The 24,152-nt window shown below is 40.7% G+C and overlaps 2 protein-coding genes across 2 annotated transcripts in view; both read left to right on the plus strand.

The window, feature by feature from the left end:
- The window catches only part of emilin1a (elastin microfibril interfacer 1a), a gene marked incomplete at both ends in the record, with an annotated part of 29,711 nt that extends 23,300 nt beyond the window's left edge, over positions 1-6,411 (plus strand). Inside the window, 6 exons of the mRNA XM_083898450.1 lie at positions 415-1,692; positions 2,509-2,923; positions 3,262-3,387; positions 3,560-3,577; positions 3,680-3,814; positions 6,092-6,411. Coding sequence (XP_083754576.1) covers positions 415-1,692; positions 2,509-2,923; positions 3,262-3,387; positions 3,560-3,577; positions 3,680-3,814; positions 6,092-6,411 — 2,292 coding nt within the window. The remainder of the gene's footprint in view (positions 1-414; positions 1,693-2,508; positions 2,924-3,261; positions 3,388-3,559; positions 3,578-3,679; positions 3,815-6,091) is intronic.
- Positions 6,412-11,361: 4,950 nt separating this feature from the next.
- Positions 11,362-20,526, plus strand: ankef1a (ankyrin repeat and EF-hand domain containing 1a; the record flags this gene model as incomplete). Its single annotated transcript, XM_083898502.1, has 10 exons — positions 11,362-11,551; positions 12,082-12,243; positions 14,515-14,714; positions 14,878-15,027; positions 15,154-15,277; positions 15,597-16,431; positions 17,076-17,302; positions 17,522-17,670; positions 19,903-20,058; positions 20,374-20,526. The coding sequence occupies 10 exons, from the start codon at positions 11,362-11,364 to the stop codon at positions 20,524-20,526; spliced, it is 2,346 nt and encodes a 781-aa protein (XP_083754628.1).
- Positions 20,527-24,152: the final 3,626 nt, after the last annotated feature.

Genomic DNA, 24,152 nt, shown 5'->3' on the forward strand with positions numbered 1-24,152 from the left:
GCTGTACTGTTGTTGTTGGTGAGTTCAGTTTGTTTTATGAACATTATTCCTGAGTCTCTGTGACATGTTAGGAGGATTTTATGGCCAGTTGCTTTAGATTTATTACATAATGCACCTTTAAATGTTTAGAAGTGATTTGATTGGCTTTGCTGGTGTTTTAAAGTTCAACATTTGAACACAGAGTGCACGCAAAGCAAAGCTTTGAAAATGCAGTCGACAAAATTGCAGTTTTTAATCAGGTTTTTTTTGTTTAAGGTAAAGAAAAAAATTGAGTATGAATAACCTCTTCTTACACCTTTGGTTTCAGCTTTCATAAGACATCGGGTGGGTGTATGTCATAAAAATCTCCGATCTGCACATCACTACAAGCTACATATCTGGGGGAAAAACACTCACAGTCCCTGTTTCTTTCAGGCTGGTGTGGAGGACCTGAGGCGCCAGCAGCAAGAGGACCGGGAGAGGATCCGGGCCCTGGAGAAACTGCTCAGTTCTATGGATCAACACTTAAGGCAGAGCCTGGAAATTTCCCGCAGTGAGACTGAACGCTCCCAGGCCTGCTGTAAAACAGTCTCAGAGTTTGAAAAGAGGCTGTCTGATGTCCAGGTCAGAGTCACCTCCACTGCCAACAAATGTGAAACCATTAAAGGGCGCCTGGACAAGGAGCTCGCTGGGACAGGTGGAGGAAAGGGAAAAGTGACGGAGGACAGGTTGAATGGCAGACTTAGAGAATTAGAGAAGAGGGTGAACAACACTGTGAGGAAGGTAGAGCAGAGGTGCACTAACAGTGGGAACAACATGAAGGACAGTGTCCAGAGAGACTTCACCCAGCTACGTAACATGGTCCTCACTCAGATGGATGACCACACCTTTAAGATAGGCAAAATAGAGCTGGACGTGGCCGTCCTTGGAGACACAGTGAGAGATCACAGTCGACGATTGGGTCAGCTGGAGAACATTACAACGTTTTTAGACAGAAGGTTAACGTCAACCACAAACATGTGCAATGACACCTGCGGGCCTAATGGAAAAGGCCAAAAGACTGATGAGACTGTGAAAACACTAGAGTGGAGAGTTGTTGCCAATCAAGAGGACATCCAGAAGTTTGACACCAAGTTAAATGATTTGTCTGTGTCAGGAGACTCCTTAAGTGACAAAGTGATCACCTTAACGGATGACGTGAAAAAGATCATTGCTGTGACCGGACTAAACGGTGAGCGCTTTGATCGGATTGTCTCAGAAGTTGATGAACTGGGCCGCAGTTTTGAGGATTGCTCCGTTTGCAGCACAGTAAGAAATGATTTGCTCTCACTGACCAACACCACCGTCACTGGCCTCAGCATGTGCCAGTCAGAGCTGACGGACCTGAGAAGAAAAGTGGACTCTGGAGAATCTGTGTGCTCTCAGGTGTGCTCTAACCTTCAGGAGGAGGTGGGACGACTCAGAGAGGAAGTGGAGGAGTGTACAGGACAGTGTACAACCAACATGAATGACCTGAATAAACGCCTGGATGGTCATACTGTCCACAATGGGAGATTAGGAGGGGATCTGAAGTCCATCCAAGGAGAACTTGCTGGGGTCATGGTCACATTCAACTCCATTAATAACACGCTGAAGGGCCTGGGAAGGACTGTGCACACACATGGGAACACACTGACCGATCTGACCAACAGCAAGGATGACATCATTTCTGAGGTAAGATAGTGAAATGGTGAGCATAAATTTACTGCCACTCATAGTGACACCCACGGTCCAAACTTGCAGAGGTTAACTGGACACAGTCTAAACTGAATATGAATCAATGATATAAGAATGTAAGATACGATGAGGTAAATATTTATTCATGCCTGAAGAGGTTAAAGTATCCAGGATTTTACAGTATCTGAACCTGCTTTACTGCTGTAAACACAGAAGTGCTTTGAATTAAATTATCACACTCTCAAGTAGATCATCGCCATCCTAGTTTTACTAAAACAGCCATTATGAGCCCAATATCCTACCATGCAGTGTACTTGAGTCATGCCTCATGGCTAAAAAAGAAAAGTCAGAAAAATAATCAAAACTCTATACTTAAGCCCCCCTTGATTCTTATCTTGTAAACACTTGTGACCCTTTTACATTTTTCTCTTGACCTCATGTTGGAAACCACAGATCATAATAAACTGCAAAAAAAAGATCAAGCCACCTTAACAATAACAATAGTGTTGTTTCACTGATGTTCTGCAAGAACAATATTATGTCAATCGAACATTTCTCCCAAAAATGTCTCAGCCAATATGTTGGCAATATTGCTTTCCACATAATGTTATTGTAGTTACAAAAATATTTGAGTCTTGTTGACAGACATGGTTTAGATAATACGCCAACATATACTGTATATGTGTACAAGATACTGCAGAAAAATAAATGGTAGCAAAGATGGAAAAAAGTATATTTATAGTAGAACTTTGTCAAAGGAAGCTCATCCAAAAGACACACATTAATAACACGCATATCTTGTTTCTTGTCAAGGTGAACAATTTGCAGACGGAGCTGATGGAGCACGTTGATGACTCAAAGATTCGACTGGACAGCTTGGGTAACGAAATCCAAATAATCAGGAGCAACTATGTTAAGGAGGTGACGGAGTGCCGTCGCACCAGTGAAGGCCTTGATCGAAGAATCACAACGCTGGAGGGAGTGTGTGTACACACCGACTCTTTTTCAGACGGCCTGGACGGGATCAAGGACGGACTGGACGCACACGTGACAGAGCTTTGGAGTAGCATTAATGGACTCAACGTCACGGTGACATCTCAAGGCGATGTTATCCACGACATCCAGCACGTACATCTGGAGAACGTCCACAACAAGATACACAGGCTGAATTCCTCAGTGCTCGACTTGGCCAAGGAGTTCCACAGTTTCATAGAACAGGACTTCATGGGTAAGTTGGAGAACTCGGACAAAGGGCATGAGATTTGACAAGAGATAATAACTCAGTTGAAAGATGAGGACGAGGGAAGACAAATAGACCAAAGAAGGTCCAGCCTGTCTTCCTCATCCTCAAACATTTACTTAAAAGCCCGTAACATCTGCAATCTCTCTGAAAGAGTAGTTTTAGTAAACACAAGGGTGAAGAGCACATCCTGAGTCATACCAGGTTAAATGTCTCTGCTTTCTTATCTTAATGTACATGTTTTTGGAATTCTCTGAAGAGACTCTATTTATGTTTAAAAAAAGTATCCTCTGTCTTTCTTTCTCATCACATTTTACTCTCCGTAGGTCCACGTGGTCTGCCAGGACCACGTGGAGAGACAGGCGAGCGTGGAGTACAGGGTCTTGTTGGACCTCAAGGGAGGATCGGCCCCCTAGGCAGAGAAGGCAAGCAGGGACCAGTGGGACCACCAGGTAAAAAACAACAAACTTTGTTTATGCTTTGTGGAATTTCATAAAAATCACTGATTTACGAGCGGTTTTAACTGCTCTTCTGCTTATGTAGATACTATATGATAAGAATAAAACATTAACAACAATAATAATATTGGATGATTAACTCTCGTTTTCTCTTTCATCTTCTCAGGTCTCAGAGGTGAACAGGGTATGTGTTGTTTTTTTTTACTAGACAGCAGATGAAATCACTCATCATGCTTTGATCTTTATATTACTCTAACTCCTACTCTGTTTCTTCCTCCATGATCAGGTGCTGCAGGCTCTGATGCCCACGTGCCACGCCTTTCTTTCTCGGCTTCACTGACTCGTCCGATGAGACGCGCGGGAACCATTGTGTTTAACGAGGTCTTTGTCAATGAAAATAATGTCTACAATCCAAAAACAGGTCAGTTTTATCATTCAGTTGGTGTTTTTTTTTCGTGATGAGATTACATTTAATATCAATGCAAAGACATGACTTAGATGTGACTTTTGCCTCAGTCTTTCTGGGCAACACAAATCAAGTGAATACTGAAGTACATTTTGGGAAGATGTGAAATACATTTGGATTTGCTTTACTTGCTTGAGTTGATATAGTTGAACTTGAGCATAACATTGACGTTACGCAAGGTTCCCACACACTGAGATTCTTTTATCGTCCAGACGTTGACATAGAAAGAGCGAGAGAGAAAGCAAAGGAGGGGGCTCAGCATGAAATGAGCAAGAAAATTGGACTACCCACTATCTAATGAAGATATATGTGTCACTTGGTTCAATTTGTTGGTCGCACTGGTTTTGGTTGGTTGTCTGTGTTTCAGGCTGATGTGAAGGCCACCATAGTTTCTGTGAGGCAACAGGTATTCAGTTGGTTGTAACTTCAACCCTCAATGGCAGAGAAGTAGCTGCCACCGTTGCCTTGCAAGAGTTTTCAAAACCCAGTCTGAACGAGGGCCTGCTTGTATGGGTTTCCACTGGGAACTCCAGTTTCCTCCCACAGTCTTAAAACATGCAGAGGTTAATTGGACGCTCTAAATTGCCCATATGTGTGAATGTAAGAACAAATGGTTTTTTCATGTCTGTGTTGACCCTGTGATGGACTGCAGATCTGTCCAGGGTGTACCCCAACTTCCACCCTATGTCAGCTGGGATTGACTCCAACAACCCCTGACCCTCATGTAGAGGATAAAGTGGAAGACAATGAATGAATGAATGAATGAATGAATGAACCCAAGATGCCACAAAATATAACAAAAGTCCAGTCCAACAGACATGATGCAATCTCTGTGTGCACGCCCTTTCAGTTGAATGAGACTCAGACAGAAGTGTGCGTAAAGGAAAAGCCCAACCTCAAAGGTCAGGTCAGTCCTCTAAATAGTTATGGTTGCTAGATTTGGAACTTATTTGACAAAAAAAAACACAGAAAAAAAATGCTAAATGAGTCTGACAATGTTCCAAGTTGTCAACAGTGCCTGTAAACACCCCCCTGATTATGTAGTAATAACTGTTTGTGCCAAACCATGTTGGAGGAGCCATGACCGATGGGAAAATTCCAAAACTTAGTCAATCAGTCTGAGCAGTCAGTGACTGAACACTGGTGCTGCTATTGCAGCCCAGACTAAAAAATATTACAACTGCAGATTCATATCGCCAACATTATATAAACAACATATTTCTGTGAGAATTTATTTGAAATGAAAGCAGTTTCATTTTTCTTGCTCACAGCTATGCATTTCTTTAGATGAGCTCAAAAGAAACAGAAATAGCACATAAGTCTTCATGCCTTTAAAGCTCTGATTGGTCAATTTTACTCTAGCTTTTCAAAGCTATTTGTTTGGAGCTACCCTGTTCCACCCATGAGAGTGCCAGCATGTAAAGTTAATGACATTTTAAAGCTGCACTATGTAACTTCTGGGGAGTTTTGTTGTTGGTGTTATTATTCTGCGTCTGTTTGGTCTTTGTGGACAGAATCAATGTAACATTACTTCTTAATCCTTAAATCTGAAAACAGGCTTTGTGAAGCAATACTTTCAAGCCTGGTGTTTGTGTTTATACAGTGGTAATGCAGGAGTGGGCGGGGACAAGGAGCATTTATCCCATCAAATGTTGAACAACTGGGATTTTGAGCAGTCCGAAAATTGCCTCTTTGCAGCCATCTCGTTTTGCTTTTATTATTACCGCCATCTGTCTTTGACATAATTAAATTCAATTTAGCGCCAAATCATAACATAGACTGTACATAGACAACAGCATGGAGAGCAGAGAAACCCAGCAATTCACACATTGAGCAAACATGAGGCATCAGTGGAGAGAAGAAAAAAAACCTCCCTTTTAACAGAAGAAGAAATCTCTGAAAGAACAAGACTCGATGTGCAGCATCTGCCTAGACCGGTTGGGGTGAAAGGAAAAATGGGGCACAGAGGAGAGGTGGAGGACAGAAATGAGGAGAGAAAGGACAAGAGGGAGCTAACCTCTGCTTTACTGAGAAACAGTGAGATTCATATGGAGCTGATCTTACAGTCTTAATCAACACTGAGTGAACTCATTTTGATGAGGGTTTGAATCAACAGATTTTTTTGTTATTATTTACATGCAACATTTGTATGTTTTTTCAACTAAACTATAAATTTGGATGCAATTGAATGAAATGTAATTGTTTCCTTGTTACCTATATCAATTTCTCCAGGTTACTTCACTGCTCCCGTGAGTGGCAAGTACTTCTTCAGTGGTATTCTTACAGGCCACAAGAACGTGAAGATCGAGGCTGTTCTGTCCAAGTCCAACACCGGCGTGGCCCGCGTGGACTCAGCTGGGTATCAGCCAGAAGGCCTGGAGAAACCCATGGCAGAGGCCAAACACATTCCTGGAGCCGTAGCTGTCTTCAACATCATCCTGCCCATGGAGGCTGGGGACACCGTCTGTATCGACCTTGTCACTGGAAAGTTGGCCTACTCCTCTGAACCTCTGACCATCTTCAGCGGGATGCTGCTGTACCAGACCGTCTGATCAGACGTGGTTTATTTATGACTAGGCAGTCCGGGTGAATCTGTCAGCATGCGACTGAACTCTTAAAGAGACAGAGACATTGACTGAGTCGTCAAGAAGACTGAAATAAGTGGACTGGATTTATTCAGCAAGAGAAAAGAGAATATACTGTATATGTTACCTTATTTTGTTAAGAGAGAATGAAATGAAACTAATGTTCAGCCACAGTGATTCATGTTTCACAGCTTTAAGGAAAACTATTTTGCCACTGCAGGGTTTTCATGTCATTCTATATATGTGTGCTATAAACTTGAATTCTTTACTGATTACACAATAGTAGCCTTCAGGTCTTACAGGTGTTAAAGGTGCATTATATAAAAAATCTAAAGCAACTGGCCGTAAAATCCTCCTAACATGTCACAGAGACTCAGGAATAATGTTCATATAACAAACTGAACTCACCAACAACAACAGTACAGACAAAATATTTGCATTGAAAAAATATTTTGCAGTCTGCAAATCATGTTTATGTTTTGAAATCATGTTTTGGCATGTGGCGCCACCTACCGCCGTCGACCAATCATTGCAGTCAGTAGAGTCTCAGCTGCCGAGCAACCACGGGTTGCCAGTTACGTATGAAAAAGAAACTTCTGTATTTTGAATTTTAATGTAGTAACTGTTTTTGGCCACAGTCTTACATTTGGCACCTTTAATGAAAGGCTACTTAGTCGGTTGATAAAAGATAAATACGTGTGTTTTGTTTCCCACCCACACATCAAGTATCAACACAGTTATGACACATTTCTGCCCCCAGTTTGTTTTGTAGTTTCTTTTCTTTCCTTCGCTCACAGTTTCACTTTGACCGCAAGCAAATTCCCAGAAACATTATGCTGAAAACCAATTATCTTGGAAGACATTCATAGTGATGTAGGTGGAGCGGGGCAGCGTCCAAGCCACTATTCTTCAGAGGGGAAATCTGAAATGAAGTCACAGACAGTTCAGAAACCACAGGATTTCATAAATCGGACGTCAGCAAAACAATAAGACCATTTTAGGAGAGATTATAGGACGAGTGAATGGCCGGGGGAAAGTGTGGGGATTTTTTTTTTCTCTGACCTAATAAGGCCCATCTAAATTCTCTGGAAGATCAAACAGTTACAGTTTAGAGTCCACATTACATTGAAGTATTTATATAACGCTAACAATAACAAATGAAGAAGCTACACATACCATTGTCTCAATGCTGCAAATCCCTACCTTTCATCCTGCGTTTAATTGAAAAGTCCCCAGAGGAAAGTATGTGCAAGGTATACTAAAAGTCTGTAGATATTCTTGAGTGGATTTTTTTTAAAAGGAAGATTGCACATTTTCTATACACATGGCATTATATTATGGTGAAAGCAACACATCAATATCAGCTTATCAGGGTTTGCTCATTAGTTGACGCTTTTATTCATCAGTGTTCAAGAGTGGAAATGTATTTTTGTGCCTCCAGGACTTATAACGTATAACCATAAAGGAGTGTAAATATCTTTCATCTGTTTTGCCCTTATAAGATTTTTATGAATTACCACTTCACTTTGCCAGGTACTGTACATGTTTTGTATGATTTTACCACGTGTGCCTCAAATACAGCTACCCTGTTTTTACACAGCTGATGTCAACAGTCTCACTGTTATCAGGATTCTTTTATTTCCTTTGTGAGATGAGCAGATACATGCCAGACTTTACTCATTGTGCAGCCTGTTGGACTTCTCTTGTGTAATCTGGCACTTTTTTTTTTGTTTTCACAAATACACACAGCTGGGTTAATTTTGCTTCGAGCTCTGACTTGAACCTCTCCTTATCTCTTTCTCACAATTCACAAAGTTATTTTTAGGTGAAGACTTCAAGTGAAGCCCTCATATGCTGCGCTGCAGTGACCCCTTGTGTTCAGTGTTGTCACTACCTTTATTCAAGCCGAAGGCTCCGCTGATGATACATGCATGGAGACTGCATGGAGAAAGAAAGAAACTTCAATCGCCAATTTAGCAAGAAATGTTATTGTGTTCTTTTTAAGCTCCATCAACTGTCCAAAGTCCATATAAGTTGATCCATGCAGGGGCAGTCAAGAGTAAAGGACTTGTAATTCTACTTGATGCACCACAGCATAGGAAGTACGTGTCCCCTCTGCTCAAAAAGCGTGTGCTACCATGCTAAAATCAGTCAATCAAAATGAACCAAAATGACACATTATTCTTCCAAACACAAACCATGCACAAGTCATGCTTCTTCTTGGCTGTTTCAGTGCTTTGATTTGGCCTAAAACCTGATTGATAATTATCAAAAATTTTATTATTGCTCAAGAAATTGTCTATTTGTTTGTTTTTGTTTCTCTTTTTTTTTTAGTCTCCTAAGAAAGTGAGAGTGGACAGTGACCTAGAATTGCTTATGCGTCAAGGTTGTTATTCTGACGGAGAGGAGAGATTACTCACTGCATGCTTGAAAGAGGCCAGGAAGCTGCCAGAGACTATTGATGAATGGGTAATATTGATCACTCATGAGAATTTATGGGCTGGAATTTACCCATTAAAGTTTCTTTCAAACACTTAATAAAGGGGAGTGGATAGTGTCGGTGAACAGAATAACATTATTAGAAGAAGTAATGGATAGTTAAATCCAGAAGATGGCAGTAATGCAACATTACATCAACTGCAACTAAGTAGCTTACTTATTTATTTATTTTTTAATTAATTAAAAAGATATTCTATATTTGTTGTGTCGTCTAAAAGATGTCTGGTGATTTAATTGGAAGTTATTCTCTTTATAAGGTTTATGGTCACCATTTCCTTCTGACTCTACTATGGGTCACTTATTAGTTAGTTGGGGACTAAGTTTGTAACTTAGCAGTGTTGTTAAAAACAAACAACTTGTAATGTTGCCATACTGCCTCAGTCAGGGGTCTGTCTTCCCTCATACCGTGATAAGAAGGCATAACTTTAATCCTTCGCATTTGATTGAGAGTGGAACTGAGGACAACGTTTACATTTTGGTTTGTACTTCTTCTCAAAAGAATCAGCTCATGCTATTTGGAAAAAATGTGGTTCGGGTAAAAGATTAGTTCTGCTTTTAAGACCCTGTTACCTCACTATGTCCTCATATAACTTTTGCAGCATTTCATTTGCAGCTTGTTTGATCAGTTTTTGAATGTGTGATTTAGTGACTGGTTATTAAACCATGTAGTGGTGCCATAAAATCCGACAGATTTAGGATAGATTGATGGAGTGTGTGTCTGTGTGCTTTCACCCCCTTGTATTTTCAAATTAGCCACAGTGGACACATTAGGCACAGATCAATGGGGTCCTCCTCAACTGGAACGCACTGGAGAAACTTGGGATGAATAAGCCAAGGATGTCCGTCTCCAGGCTGTTCCTTTGCCACATTAATTCTCTCTATCCTTCTGACACAGTAAAGGACATCACAATCATTGGTCCCCATCCTTTTCTCCCCTGTCTCTCTTTCCCTCTGTCATGCAGGACATTGTCACATGATGGCTCTTGACCTCTGATGCCTGCATCCACCTTGAGAGTGCACAGTGTAAAAGTGTTCCCGTGATGTTTATGGATGAACTACAAACTTTTCTTCAATCTTCTCAACTTAAGAAATATGTAGTGGATCACTATTTCAATGGTTGCATTGTGTATATGAACAAAAGGAAATCATAGGAAGAATGAAGACAGGAAATATTAAAAACCACAGGTCAGTACTGCAACAATGATTTTTATTTTCTTTGACACCTGAATACAGATGAAATGTCATGTTCTCTCAACAAAATGTGGCTTGAGTTGATGGTCCGATATTTCTATGTTATTAGTATTATTATTATTATTATTATTTATTAGTAGTTGTAGTTGTAGTACTGTGCATTCCACTTACATTATTATGCATTAAGCAGAATAATATTTTTTTTTTTTTAAAAGTTAAAAACAAAAATAAATGAAAAGTAATAAATTTATTTATTTATCTATCTGTTAGTTAGTTGGTGAGTTAGTTAGTTAATTGGTTTCCCGTTAGTTGTTTAGTTAGTTAATTAGTTTCCCGTTAGTTGTTAATCTCGGTATTACGAGCTCATCAGCAGCACGTGAAGGCAGCACGGCTCACACACTCATGGTCGAACAGCTAACACTTCCTCCCCGGGATTTTCAGGCGTTCGGTTGCCATGGAGCCGAGTTAGTCTTGCCACTCCGGCTCATTCACAGTGAAAGGTTGTGCTTTGAGATACAAAAAAGTAACGAGCCTGTACAAAAAGTTGGAATTATCGCCCATGTGCCTCCTGTCCGGACTTGCCTGGTATGTCGACAACAATATTGTTTTGAAAGTTTTTACGTGTGGTAGGATTCGCGTGGTAAACCAGGAAACAACTGCTGGCTTGCTAACATTTTTCGTTTACGTCATCATAACATAAAGGAAGCTTTATCTGTGTTTTATTTCCACACTTATTCAGGGTGGGTCAAATTGTTTGTTTGTCACTTGTATCATTAAAGTATTAGCTTTTGTTTAGCAGGAAAAGCACAGGTGTTAGTGATCACACTAATTACGGCTCTGTTCAGTTCAGCTCAGGGCAGTGAGACAGTCAACCATCATGTCCCCCCCCCCCCCCCCCTCCAAACTGAGGAAGCTAAATGGAACCTAGCCATCGTTACTTCATCACCTGTGATTTTCCTACTGTGCTTTATCAAAATGTCTGCAATGAAAATAGCCCATAAGTAAGCTATAGCTGAGTGAAGATGACTTATATGAGCTTCAGATGGGAAATATGCTCACAGTAATGGCTCCACAGATTTTTATATCTGTGATTAATTGACATTTACATTTAGAAGGTGTGCTTTCGCCCCATCAGGAGGATATACAGTACGGTATGTGTGCCTGCATGATTGTCAGAGTTATAGTTCCCTTTGTCTTATTTTCCACTAGCCTCCCTCTGTCCCAACAATGAGTGTCAGAGTAGCAGAAGGCCGTCTGCAGGTCCTTCAGATCTACCGCCTGTTGCAGTGTGTTCATGATGGAGACACGGCACAGATTGAGAAGATGGTGAAGCTCGGGGTGGAAAATGTCATCAACCTCACTGAGCCGCAAGATGGCACAGGGGTGCTTCATGTGGCGGTTTCAGCCAACAACCAGGGTAAATGACCTCTTTCTGGTTCTGTCACTTCATACAATGTTGACACATTTGTGCTTATATGGTTTTATACTCCACTGTGGCAAACCGCTCCATATCAGTCTGATAAATCAGTTGAATCTGAGGGTGAAGCAGTTGCTTCATCCAATAATTCTGTCTCCATAATGTGATCATTGCAATAAGGACAATTCAGGAACCTCAGTTCTTACAAGTTCAAATAATGTCCAGAAAGTTGTGTTACAGTTTACAAATTTAATGAAAATGTGAAAATTGTAAGTATTTAATTACTGTAACTCAATTAGAGCAACATGATCATTCTGTGATTATTTTGACAAATATTGCAATTACAAAATGACTGATAATTTTTACCACTTGACTTTCATTTTTATGAAAGAAAATATCTTTCATATCATGATGTTTTGACATGTTTTTGCAGTCTTTCAACAAACAAAAACTACTTTCTACAAGAGAATCAATTTCATGAAACGTACTGCAAAATAAAAAGTCATGCCTGTGCCTCTGACTTGTCGCAGAGCTGGTCAGCTTCCTTCTGTCTCAGGGAGCAGACCCCAACATCCAGGACAAGAAGGGCCGCACACCAGTCATGTTAGCTGCTGAGCTGGGCAATGATGACATCGTGGCAGCGCTAGCGCAAAGCCGAGCGGACCTGAGGCTCCAGGATGCTGAGGGCAAAGGTGAGTAGGAGGACGTCTGGTAATTTATGTAGCATACAACAGCAGCAGTACAACAGTCTAATGGGAATACGTAATTGATGTGGGAAAGAATATAAGAACTAACTAAAAAGGAAGTAAGATTATATTTACTAGGTGGTAAATACAGAAAACAGCAGATTGTGTTGAATGAAGATGTGAGCACACCCACGACAGTACAAAGCGTAGGTGAGATAAAGACAGGTAAATATACAGTCCCTGCTATAAGTTGGAATAATGCATTGATTTACTGTTATGACCCTTGTGGGGAATGGAAGTCACATCAATGCAAATGTTTTTGGCAAAATTGAATCATTTATTATGAGCTTGAAATATTTAAACAGGAAGCTGGAAAGAGTTCAGGTCACACCTCCAGCAGCTGGAGCCAATTCACCTGAGGGAGCCACATATACTGTATTATATGCACAAAAACACAACATGAAAGGTTACACACATCGCCTGTGGTATTAACATTCACTAACCAAGCAGATGTTTGCATATGGAGCCTATAATATGAGGTATTAGTGGACATACAATTCTTATTTAATGCACTTCAAGTGCATTTTGTCAGTAGGTTATCTGAAATGAAACATGAGATAGCAAATGTTTTGTTAGGTTAAGAGTTTGTCAATTTCTCAAATAGAGGTGTTTTCCATCTCAATTTAGAGCAGCAGGTTGAACTTGAATGCCTGTCCTTATCTTACAACTCATGAAAATGCATGGTGCTTCTGTTTAGATATTGATGAGGAGACAGTATCCAACATAGACGACTCCTATCAGAGACTCTAAAGTTCATCTACTGGAGGTTTTTAAACAATTGTAATTCAGTTACAGTGTGGAGTCCAGAGACTGAAGAGACTCCAATAACTGCAAATGGCATTCTTCTAGTGAGAATGACAATAAGAAAAGACTATCATAAAAATCCTCTGTGTGTGTATCAATGCATGTTTTTATATGATGCACTTTATGCTGAGTATGTGTGGAAACAATTGTGTGTGTCAAGGCTGGTGGGTACACGTAATTACAGATCAAGCACGAAGGGAGATCCTCTTGTGTGAAACATGCTGAGTAACTTGATACCTCGTGCTCTCTCAAAGGACTTGTTTGGCCAAGTCTCAACACTCACAGCCCAGTCACATCTCTCTGGACATTTGGATTACTGTGGGTGGAGAAACTGAAAGAAAATGTTCCTGTTCCTCTCTTGTTTTAACTAAGAAGGCCCTCTATACCACTAACAGTTATTTGTTAACATCACTTGTGAAGTGTGTGAGCAGGAGCAGAGTGTTCCTGACAAACAGAGCACCCCTCTTAACAAAACAGCTGCGTCTATCTATAAATGCAAGAATTCATCTGTCTGTCTGTGAGTCTGTTGATCACATATCTGTTGAATGGTTTACCTGATGGGCTTCAAACTTGGCAGGTTTGAAGGGCACCAGTGTGTGTGTGTTTGTAGTGTTGGCAAGGAATCGGTTCAGTGATTATTCAAACCCACCAAAAATACACAAACAAAACCAACAAGCAAACCACAAACTCAAAGATACACTAACAAAATCAACAAGCCAAGGCTCCATTGATGCCTATCCTTCTTGGCCAGTTGCAGATTCCTTGGCACAAACACATTCGGACTTGCTGATGAATTAGTACCAAAGTGTTTTAAAACGTCAGGCTCGGAGTGACTGAGCATGGTCGGCGTTCAGTTTCAAGACTGGACATCACTCATGAGATTAGTGTCATGTGACTTCACTGGCATTGCAGGTACTTGTTGACTAATCACACTCTCCACTTTAATGCAATAGTGTGCTGGCCTTCAGGTGACACGGTATGCCGACCTTTTGGATATTGTTTGTCAAACTGCATATTCTCCTCCTATGTTTGCTTAAGAAGGCGGATGACCACAGGGAAATAACATATTTTCATCTTGTTGTGAAGAATAATTTTTGTAAAATTGTAAAACTAAAACCTTATGCACAACCAGATTAGAAGGAGGAAATGGCAGGGAAAGTGGAGTGGTGATGAATTTAATTGATTATCAGTGTAGTAGCCCTAATAATGTCACTTTATGTAATGTAGCTTATTATTTGTGGCATTTTGCCTTTATCTAAAATAACTGCTGCAACCGAAAGGAAACAAGGGAATTGAAAAGATAGAGGGGTATGACCTGCACTGCTAAAATTGGAACGGTTATTTTATCTTGTATTTGTTGATGTGCATTTCATAAAGTTACAATCTCTCCTGTTTCATTAACTCTCATTTTAGGTGTTCTCTTCTACTGTATCTACCCCACCAAGCGCCATAACCGCTGTCTGCAGGTGGCGCTGAAATGCCAGGCAGACGTTAACAACGTGTCGGCGCAGGGGACTCATGTCTTCCAGCAGATGTGCGAGAACGCTCAGCAGTGCACCTCCATGTGTCTCGTCATGCTGGATAGTGGAGCAGACCCCAGTGCAACAAACCAGGTTGTTAATTAGATGGTATGGATAACCATTAGGAATTCTTTGAACTGTAACAACTGAGTGTGGGGAAACTGATATCCCATCAGCTCACAGCATACTGTGATGTGTTCTGTGGCCATATGTGGTTTGTTTGCCTTGGTACTGATTCCTCTCCTCCTCTCCTCAGGATACTGGCATCACAGCATTGATGGAAGCAGCCAAAGCTGGCTCCCTGAAGCTTGTGAGAGCAATTCTCAAGAAAGGGGGAAACCCTAATGCTCTGGACCATAACCGTCTAACAGCAGTGCACTATGCTGCAATGGGGGGCTTTTTTGAGGTGCAGTTACTTCTGGGATACCTAACCTTACTCATTATTGTAACAGCAAGACATTTTTGAATACGAATAAGCTTTTGCTAAACAAATGCCCTGTTTTGTTTCTCTGCTGTGTTTTATGCATTGCAGGTGATTCAGGTGCTGTCTGCTTTCTCAGCAGACATGGGCATGATTAACCTTGACGGCTGCACTCCCCTACACTACGCTGCTGCCATGGGCAACGCAAACTGCTGCAAGTTCCTGGCACAAAGAGGTGCTAAGAGAGAGAGAGAGAACTGAACTATAACGGGCATCCTGATGTCAATACAATCAGTATCAGCTTTTAGAGTTTTGTGACATAAATATAGAAAATCTCTCAGGCTGCCACTCATAATGAACTGTCTTCACTGGATTAACACCAATCTAATACTGGTCACTGTGTCTTGATACTTTGTCGAATTATGATAGCTGTAAAGCCAGGAAATGTAATTTAATAAAATGAAATGCCAGACTATACATCTGCAAGCACAATCTCAAATTAATTAATTCAACCTTGTGTTCATATATTTTATCGACCTTTGCTCTGTGTTCAGGTTGCAACCCCAAGCTAAAGAACCATGAAGGTTTGTTGCCACGTCTGATTGCCAAAGACGCTGGTCACAAAGCAGCCGCCAAGGAGCTGAGGAAGGCTGAGCGGCAACAGGGGAAAGGCAACAAATCCAGTGGTGTCAGCCTCATGTCAGGTCTATGGGCTTTGACCCTCCACGACTGGTCCCACGAGTATGAGAATGAGTTACGACAAGCCTTTGGGAACAAATCAGATACAGTTACCAAAGACATATTCATTTCAGTTTTGCAGAAACTAAACGCTCCAGCTGATGTGGACCAACTCCAAATGGTAATGTCAGCACATGACAAGAGGAAAGAGAGCTGTGTCAACATTAATGATTTCATCAAAGGTGTTAAATACATAAAAAAAACATTCCTCCTCTCCTCTTACCTGCCAAAAAAGAAAAAAGGGTCAAAAGGAGGAAAAGGAGGAGGAAAGAAGAAGAAAAAGAAAGATAAATTTGTCCTTCCAATTCCTATTTGCACCCTCACACCAGAACTCATGCCCCGGCGGAAGGATGGCGGTCCACCAGAGTTCATGATTGAGACATACTACAACTGCTCAGACAGCCGCCGCTTTGACCGTGACCACCCACCAGAACATCCCATAATGAACGACTCGGGATGGTACATAGAGAAGCCAGAGAAGATCTTCGTGAATATCAACTATTGTGTTAAAAGTGAAGATCTGGAGTCGTTAGACCTTGCTTTCAGTCAGGGGGTTCCTGTGGATGTTCAAGATGAGTTTTATAAAACTCCGCTGATGGCGGCCTGTTCCAACGGCAACTACGAGGTGGCTCAGTATCTGCTTAGCCGGGGGTGAGAAAATAATCAATTCTTTCCTTTCAGATTTAATGGTTTTAGCAAAGTAGACTTGGTTTTTAGTTGCATTTGTGAATGTACGAAATTAATTTGACACATAATACTGAGTTTTACTCTGTTGCTGGTGGTGATGGCAAGTTTGGTTTCAGTAAACATGTTGATGAAAGCTTTGGGCAGCTACTCTGTCAGAAGTACAGCAGTCTGTCTGTTTACATGCTGAAAATGACCTGTGTCCTGTTTTGGGTTTAAGTCAACATGAATATTGTATACACGCCAAATGTTCTTGACTGTAAGACAGATCAACCTTTTTCCAATTTTCATGTGAAGCTGTGGTATCAGAAATGTGATGGGCATTAGCAGTCATTTTATATGAATGGGAATCCTAATTGAGAATAATGGATCCCACTTTAAAAACAGCTTAAATGTATATGTGATTATAAATGCATTGATAGGATATTGCAGGGGAAAATCCCAAGGGTAATATCATAACTTGCACTGTAGTGCAAGTTATTTCAGAATATCTAAATTGTTTCATATGAATCTACCATTGGTCAGCACTGAATGTTTTAGCAATTTTTGATGCAGGTTTCTTGGATATCTAGTATGGAAAATCATACTGTGCTGTGGACTGTACTTGACAGGGCAGATATAAATGCCTGTGACCAGTTCTCCTGGACGCCCCTGCACCACGCAGCTCACGCTGGCCAACTTGAATTAATCCAACTTCTGGTGGAGGCCGGCGCTGCCGTAGACGCCCAAGCCCTCAGTGGTGGCACTCCCCTCATGAGGGCCATCCAGAGCTCCAGACCCGCCTGTGTGGACTTTCTCATCAAGGCTGGCGCCAGTGTTATTGCAGAGAACAAGAAAGGTTTGACTGTGCACATCTTAAATACATGCTTAAAAAATACAATTGAAATCATTTTTTTTAATGTGTAAGTCGGTAACAGATTAATATGGTCATAAAACTATCAGTGAATTATAATGTGTTTTACAACAAAAACTGCAGTCACTGTTGCAAACTGCTCTTAGTTACCAAGTGTGACTTTTTTTTGCTATTTAACTGACTTTGAGTTTAATGTCTCTTTAGAACAAAACTGCCTTGACATCGCTCGAGCTTTTGCGGACTCTAGAACAATTGACTTGGTCAAACACAAGATGGATTCTCTGCCTAAACCAAAGGAGCCATCAAGAGGAAACGGGAGCAAAGCTCGACAGCCTAAACTCCCCAAAGAGAAGGTAACGACTACCAACAGCACACTTTAAAATCTTGTGGATCATGAACGTTGAGTGTTTAAAGAGACACAATGTAGGATTTCAAGCTTTAAATCATGTCTCCAAAATTATTTTCAACTCATAACAGGGTAAGTACACCACCAGTTGTAGCAAACAGTGCTGTTTACTAGGATGAGAATCACAGTGTACCTCATGATACAATACACTCCACAGTACCATTAACATCACAATACAATGATTCTGTGATGATTGATATATTGAAAGACAATATTGAGACATATATTGATACTTCACGGTATCTGTCTAACTGAAGAAAACAAAATGTCTGTGGAAAGTGCAGGATTTCTCTATTTATTCTAAACATATTAAACAAAGTGCATAAAGTCTATGTATTAAACATGGATGGAGCATCTCTTAACATGGCTTTCTCCACCATTGTCCCGCTGTAAACTCCCTCTTCTTCAGCCAGGTATCTCTCGCCCAAGTTTCCCTCCTTCATAAGAGCAGTGCCACCATGAGGAAATATGAAATGGCAACACCCTCTGGCAAGGAATGTTTACATTAGCCTTGATTTATTAATTAAAATAGCGATTTTTGTCTTAGCATATCAACTTTTGTATTGATATTTAATGAGAATTTACTGGCACAGGATAAAAGTCCTCCTCAAGAATACCCAATACATGTAAATGATATTAAACTGAATGATAATAATTTTTCTTCTCTTCTAACAATGCTTAAGATGCATTATGTGGAATCAGTTGAGTAAACGCATCTTCAGTCACACACTTGTTTAATCAAATCTCAAACACAAAAAGAGACCAAAGCTGAATATCGAATCCACATCAGTGGCTCACCGAGTGTGCTATGGCCTCTTGTTTCAACGTAAGAAACTCAAGCCTGTAAAGAGATCTGATGGCTGTAAGGCTTCTAACTTGTAAGCAAATTAGACCAGGCGTGTTATGTTACAACTGGACCATGCTGTTGCTTGAATTTGCATTTTCTATAACCAGGCCACAATCAGATGAAATGTATTGATTTTGTCATCAGTACTCTGAATGTAGCAGGTGGCACAGCGGTGCAAATTCATCAGGGATATTCATAGCTCAATATAGTTGCAAGCAGCAGTTCTAGGAGGCCAGAAAGAGTCTACCCAGCAGAATAAATAGCACACGGGCATAATGTGGAGCTGTCTGCCCTCTAAGCATTTATAGAAGGTGCCCCTGTTTTCTGCTAATTCTAAACTGTCACAATAAATGACAGTATTTCTCCACAGAACTGCAGGAGTTTGCTCACTATTGTCAGAAGGTGATAAGCCCATTAAACTTCCATTCTCTGTGACTCATGAGCCAGTCAGTCTGCATAAATAATGAATGCACCCTCAAGTCAAAGTGCATGTTTTTCATTGAATGTTGAATCGGTTTGAACCACAGGTAATCGCCAATAACAATAATAATAATAATAATAATAACTGATGCTGACCACACACACACACCTGACTTTAACATTGTGTTGCAAAATGTGAGTTGGACTTTTTTAATGGAGTGTTTTGTCAACACCAGAATTTCAACCTTGATTGCTGTTGATGAGCTGCTCTGTTATTCATGACTGATTAAAGCTGAAAGACTATAAAGCAAGGTGAGGCTTAAGCAAGGGCACAATGGCATTGATGCAAAGAAAATGGGCCGAGACAATATTCCGTTCTAGAGACACAAGAACTTCACTTGATACAAGAGAGAGTCACAGCAACAGTGGCAGCAGCAGCTGGTTACATTACGTAATGTAAACATCAGGATATGTATGACCTCTTTAGGCCATTTTAGGTTCCTTTGCAGCCTTCACATATGTGTTTGAGTTGGGTTATAGATAGAATAGGCACTACTGTGACATGACTTTAGAGTCTTAACAAGGTTTTGCTGTTGAAGAGTCTACAGTTGATACAGGTCGTCATTTTCATCAGAATCTTCCAAGCTTCATGAACTGAACAATGGTGCTTTTGACACTTTAGAGGTTCAGAGGTTTAATGCCCTCTGTATGAATACGTGAAAAAACCCAATAATCAGATAAAATAATCATCACAGTGACACATACAGTATTATACTGACGCCTAAAATGTATATGCCTGATTCTGTCCTCCCCCTCTCTTAGCTTGAACTAAATCTCACATTAAGCTTTGCATTTGTAACAACTGCATTTAGTACTTGTATAAAATAAGGCAAATTTGAGTGTACCCCACAGGTCATTTCAGCAACAGTAACAACTGTGCAAGCAGAGTCATCAACTGCAACAGCAGGGAAGACTTCACAGAAGAATTCAAACAGCACTATCCTGCAGAACACCAAGATCACAACAGGGAAAACCGACATCATGGAGACCACCTTTGTGCCAAAAATGGTAGGACTTGCCACCATCAGTGTATTGTAGCATCTCTCTGTGTAGCTATCACTTCTGTCTGTAGATTTTGGCGTTTTGCTGAAGCAGAGAGTACAAATGAGGATTGGTGTAAGCAAATAACTTGAAGCACACAAACAATATCTTTGGCTCTCATTGATACAAAAGATGAACTCCAGAAAATAAACATGTTTACGCTTCAGAAATACTAAAGCAGTGGATGCTCAGTTATTCCAGCATCACCAATGGGTTACTGCACAGCTCTCTTGTTTTGCAGTCTCTTTCTTTGACTTGTCTCTCTGTTTCCGTCTGTCTCAGGTCTGGGGGAAGCCACCCACCACCAGCCAGCTGATGTCAAAGATAGAGAGACGGAAGGAGCTCTTGTCTCTCGAGATGGACTTTGACGACTTCATGATGCCTTTCAGCCGGAACATCCAGAGGACAGCAGTGGATGCAAAAACCACAGACTAGACAAGAAGTAGGAGAGAGACACTCAGAAACTTTGAAATTAAACTCATATTTTATGAGTTGATCACCTGCCACAGTTAATGGACTTTTCCCTTAATCATACAGATCCTTATTTTAGTAAAAGATGCTCAACTTGATAATCAGTTAGTAAAACCACCGGTTTTGTGTCAAGCACAGCAAAAATCCACTATGTCAAAATTCTGCTACGCTGCTTCTGAATGTGTATACTTTGTAACTGAATATTCTAATACTGGTACTTTAAATCCAGAGCAATTTGTCTATCTGAAATTAAGCCTCACTGTAGAGAAACTGAAGACTTGGACATTAATCACATTTATACTTTTCTCAGTGCAATTGATCAAATAATCTGAGCAGTTAACAGGCCCAATTAGATGAATATTGTATGAAATATTCAAAGACTAGGAGATTCAAGGTAGGGCTGAAGTTAAACTTGGAGTACACGGGTAAAAGAGTACTTTAATTATTAAACAGTAGTGTAAGTGTCTACTGCAGATAGACTTGTAGTTGTTTGACTCTGCAGTTGGACTTATAGACTCTGCGGTGTCTGGAGCTGCAGTGAGACTTGAACATGACATAAAGACTGAAAGATGCTGGTTTGGTGGCCCAATTGTGAATTTCTTTCTCTCAGTATGTCTATTTCTATATTCCTTCACTCTTTTTCTCTCACTTGTGTAAAAACATACATCTCCCTCTCTCTGTCTTTCCTTTAAGTGTGTGAAATATACAAATATCAAACCATCAGACTATAACACTGTACTGTTCCACGTCCATGTGTCTCCAATAGCCTTCAGTTGCTTTACACCTCCTTTGCTCTGCAGCTAAATGCAGTTCCACATTGAAGCCAGGGCATGGTGCTGTTTGGCTAACTGAGCAATGCAGGGGTTTGGTTGTTTATAAAGCAGGGAGGACAGCAAACTTGTTTGAAGCTCTTGTCTTTCTAGCACAGATAGGCATTAAAATGGCAGCCATGTGTGTTTACTGTTCTTATATATAACAGTCGCTCTGCTGCTCCTTTGCAAACTTCAAATAACATTGCACGTAATGATGATGAGAGAACACAACGTTGTATTTAAGTGATTTATTTTAGCTTCCCCTTTTTTATTTTGTCTTGACTGTGTTCTGGTCCTGTTCTAACATTTGATTCATATCAGGAATCATCTGAGAGAGCATATCTGTGTGTTAAATGCTGCATTGATGCATGCTCCCATCATCGCCACTGCCATCACCAGATAAAATTAGATTGCTCAGTGTCCTCAAGGTCCACGGGGACTCGGTTATATAATGAAATTCACAGACAGAAGGGGGTGGGGGAAGCATCTTTGAAGTCTGTAATACAGGGCCTGAAATATTAAAATAAAAATGCTCTCAATATCAACGATGACAAGGACGTGAGAACAGAAAGAGGAAATGGATGAGAGTGATGACAGTGAGGCAGACGAGGAGCAGGAGGACAGAGGATTGAGAACAAAGTTGGGAACATGTACTCTGTATGTAATGCTACACAAGAAGGGAAGCAGAGACAGGGAGCGAAAAACATCTATGTAAGCCCAGCAGAGCCATTCATAATGTGGCACAAGACAGGGGAGAGCGAGAGAGAGAGAGAGAGGGGGGGCCGTGAGTAGACGAGGTGGCAGTAGAGGTTGAGAAGGAGTCACCGATGGGGAGGGGGCATGACAGAGGAATGAGCGGGGAAGCAGAGGAGTGGGCGGGAGGAGATGAGGGCTTTTCTAGCACAATCAGTGGGCGCACAGGTTAGAGGAGTAAACAAGGCTGCTGGCTCTGATTGTTGGCCGTGACGCAGTGTGTCTGTCAGGGCGTGGGCTCGGGCTTATATGGTCATGCAGTATGTGTGTTGTGTCTGTCTGTCTGTCTTTTACCCTGTAGATATAAGTAGCTGCTTTTACATGTTGGATTCTTTATTTTACTCAAGATGTTATTTGAGGACCTGGAACACAGACGGATAAGCATGTGTTTGTATTTGTTACCCCTTTAGGACCTTTTCTGTTGGAGACCAGTAATGAGACCAATAATATGAGGCAGAACCTAATTTCTGAGGAGCTAGTTCATTACATGTCACGTTACATGTTTGTTTTTTTCAGTTTGGGGCTAAGTTTTGGTTAGTTAAGGGTTAGACTAACTGCTTCTGGTTAAATTAGGAATAACACGAAAGCTTTCTAAATGTTTGTGTGTGTGTGTGTGTGTGTGTGCTTTTGTGTCTAAAAACATTGCAGACCATGTTATATTTGGCTGGGGAGGTCCAGGTGTGTCTTACTTCCTCTCCTCTCCCCTCTCTCTGCTTAGTATCAGTCTGAGCTGAAATCACTGTGTTGCTGCCAGCAGCACTGCAGTCTCCCAGCTCTGGACCTGTGCCGCTTACTCAGCACTTAGGACTCCAACCCTTGACTTCCCAAAACAACCCACTGGGACTCATGCACGCACGCACACACGCAGATTGCATTATCCCTGTTTACCACATTAGGGTTTGGTATTATTACTATCTGGTATTGAATTACTTGCATTAAATATGCATGCACATTAAAAGATGTGCTCACACATGCATATAATATAATAACTGCATACTTTAAGCAGACATGTATGCAGGCTGACACTGTAGATATACTGGGATTCACACAGGGCCACTGTAAGAGTGCAAATCCAGATTAGAGCTGTTTCCATTAATGATTCATCTGCTTGTCATTTTTTCTCTCAATTAATCCTCCTGTTGATAAAATGTCACAAGACAAGATCAAGATGTTAGTTTTGTTCATCAAACAGTCCGAAACCCACAGATATTTAGTACAACTTTATTAGTCAAATTAATTTGTCAATATTTTTTGAATAAACCAATACATTTAATTAGATTTAAAATATTAATTTCAGATGCTGAACATTACACTGGATGTAATGTAGACCTAGATGACTGGACATGTACCAGGTAACCTCAGTCTAAGGCTAAGGTTGTAATTTGGTAAGTGGTCACCTTCTGCATTTTTAATAAGAATAACTTAATTAAGGATATTATACCCAAGATATGTCCACATCCTAAAAGGTAGATGGTATAAGGTTTTCAAAATCAAATGTATGTTGTTTTTTATTGTCTGTAATTTCATGCTAAAATGGATTCACCGCTCATAGTGTCCAGTAACTGTAAACACACTAGCTGTGGTATGAAGATGCTGTTTCTAGTGAAACAATGGCCACTTTGTACAGATCCTGGTTTACATTCATTATTGATGAGGGAGTCATGTTTCACACCAGCCTGACTGACTGTGTGAGATACCAAAGAGCTGCTTCATGTGTATGTATACTTTACTATGTGTGTAAGCGTCTGTGTGTGTGTGTGTGTGTGTGTGTGTGTGTGTGTATCTCTGTGTGTTGCAGTGATTCATCATTCATTAGTGCAGCCTTGGCAGTGCCATAGATCTCTTTAGCTTTCCAAGCTATGGATTCCAATTTGCTGCGAGCCTGGGACTTTTATTATGAGGATATTGATTTGAATTTCATAGCGAAACCAATAATGCTGGGTGGTAAACAGAGGATTGTGCCTTTGCTTCAGATAAACAGACCATTCCTGTGAAAGAGGCCTAAAACGGACACACTGACTATCT

The sequence above is a fragment of the Microchirus variegatus genome (assembly GCF_963457635.1).
Source record: "Microchirus variegatus genome assembly, chromosome: 12".
In the NCBI taxonomy this organism is placed as follows: domain Eukaryota; kingdom Metazoa; phylum Chordata; class Actinopteri; order Pleuronectiformes; family Soleidae; genus Microchirus; species Microchirus variegatus.